Source organism: Oryx dammah, unplaced genomic scaffold, assembly GCF_014754425.2.
Source record: "Oryx dammah isolate SB20612 unplaced genomic scaffold, SCBI_Odam_1.1 HiC_scaffold_7676, whole genome shotgun sequence".
Taxonomy (NCBI): Eukaryota; Metazoa; Chordata; class Mammalia; order Artiodactyla; family Bovidae; genus Oryx; species Oryx dammah.
Window position 1 is genome coordinate 1 of NW_024077327.1, and position 1,565 is coordinate 1,565.

Below are 1,565 nucleotides of genomic sequence, written 5' to 3' on the forward strand. Positions count from 1 at the left end.
CAGCATGGTGACCGTGCCGGCCAGCACCTCAGGAGCCCAGACCTTCATCTGCAATGTAGCCCACCCGGCCAGCAGCACCAAGGTGGACAAGCGTGTTGGTGAGAAGACGACCCCGGGGGAGGGTGTCCACTCCAGGAGACCAGGGTCAGCCCCTCTGCCTGCAGGGACCCCACCCCCAGGGGTGCTGTGAACCAGGCCCAGCGTGTCGGGGGAGGCCCTGTCTGTCTCTCCCCTGATGGTCTCGCAGGCTTGGGGAGGGTGTCGTCTGGAGTTTCCACCAGGTCCAGGGTGGCCGCAGGCTGGTCGACGTCCACACGCCTGGACCCACAGAGATGGGCCCTGGGCTCAGACCTGCCAAAACCCATCCCTGCCCTAAGCCCAGCCCATGGCTTCCTGCCCCTGGTAACCCCCAGTCTGCTCTCTCTGCAGAGCCCGGATGCAAGGACCCGTGCAAGAGTTGCCCATGCCCACGTAAGTCCAGTCTCACCATCACACCCTGGACGTGGTCAGGGTCCGGGAGGGCCACAGGCGAGGCTGTGGGGCCAAGAGGAAGTCTGCCCAGGGGCTGACACCTGTTATGTCTTCCCCAAAGCCCCTGAGCTCCCCGGAGGACCGTCTGTCTTCATCTTCCCACCGAAACCCAAGGACACCCTTACAATCGCTGGGACGCCCGAGGTCACGTGTGTGGTGGTGGACGTGGGCCAGGATGACCCCGAGGTGCAGTTCTCCTGGTTCGTGGACAACGTGGAGATGCACACGGCCAGGACGAAGCCGAAAGAGGAGCAGTTCAATAGCACCTACCGTGTGGTCAGCACCCTGCCCATCCAGCACCAAGACTGGCTGCAGGGAAAGGAGATCAAGTGCAAGGTCAACAACAAAGGCCTCCCAGCCCCCATCGTGAGGACCATCTCCAGGACCAAAGGTGGGCCAGGTGGGCGGGCCGAGGAGGGTCCCGTGGGCCAGTCAGAGTGACTGCTGTGCTAACAGGCTTGTCTGTCCCCACAGGGCAGGCCCGGGAGCCGCAGGTGTACGTCCTGGCCCCACCCCAGGAAGAGCTCAGCAAAAGCACGCTCAGCATCACCTGCCTCGTCACTGGATTCTACCCAGACTACATCGCCGTGGAGTGGCAGAGAAATGGGCAGCCTGAGTCGGAGGACAAGTACGGCACGACCCCATCCCAGCTGGACGCCGACGGCTCCTACTTCCTGTACAGCAGGCTCAGGGTAGACAAGAGCAGCTGGCAAGAAAGAGACACCTACGCGTGTGTGGTGATGCACGAGGGTCTCCACAATCACTACACACAGAAGTCCATCTCTAAGCCTCCGGGTAAATGAGCCACACGTCCCTGCACCGCAAGCCCTCCCCAGCCCACCCTCCCCGGGCTCCAGGCCCAGCCAGGACACCCGAGCCCTCCCTCTGTGCATTCCTCCTGGGCCGCCACGAATAAAGCACCCAGGCCGCCCTGGGACCCTGCAACGCTGTGCTGGTTCTTTCCGAGGCAGAGCCCTGGTGACCGCCAGGCCTGCGGGGGGCGGGCTGAGCCGAGTCTGGGCCACTTTGTTCAG

At 63.7% G+C, this 1,565-nt stretch overlaps 1 gene segment (V, D, J or C); it reads left to right on the top strand.

Moving 5' to 3' along the window:
- Nucleotides 1–4: 4 nt before the first annotated feature.
- On the top strand, nucleotides 5–1,476 carry LOC120860082 (the record flags this gene model as incomplete). The annotated part of the segment is given in 4 exon segments: nucleotides 5–98; nucleotides 430–471; nucleotides 593–922; nucleotides 1,006–1,476. Coding segments are annotated over 4 exon segments (795 nt in total), but the record flags the coding sequence as incomplete, so codon positions are not given.
- Nucleotides 1,477–1,565: the final 89 nt, after the last annotated feature.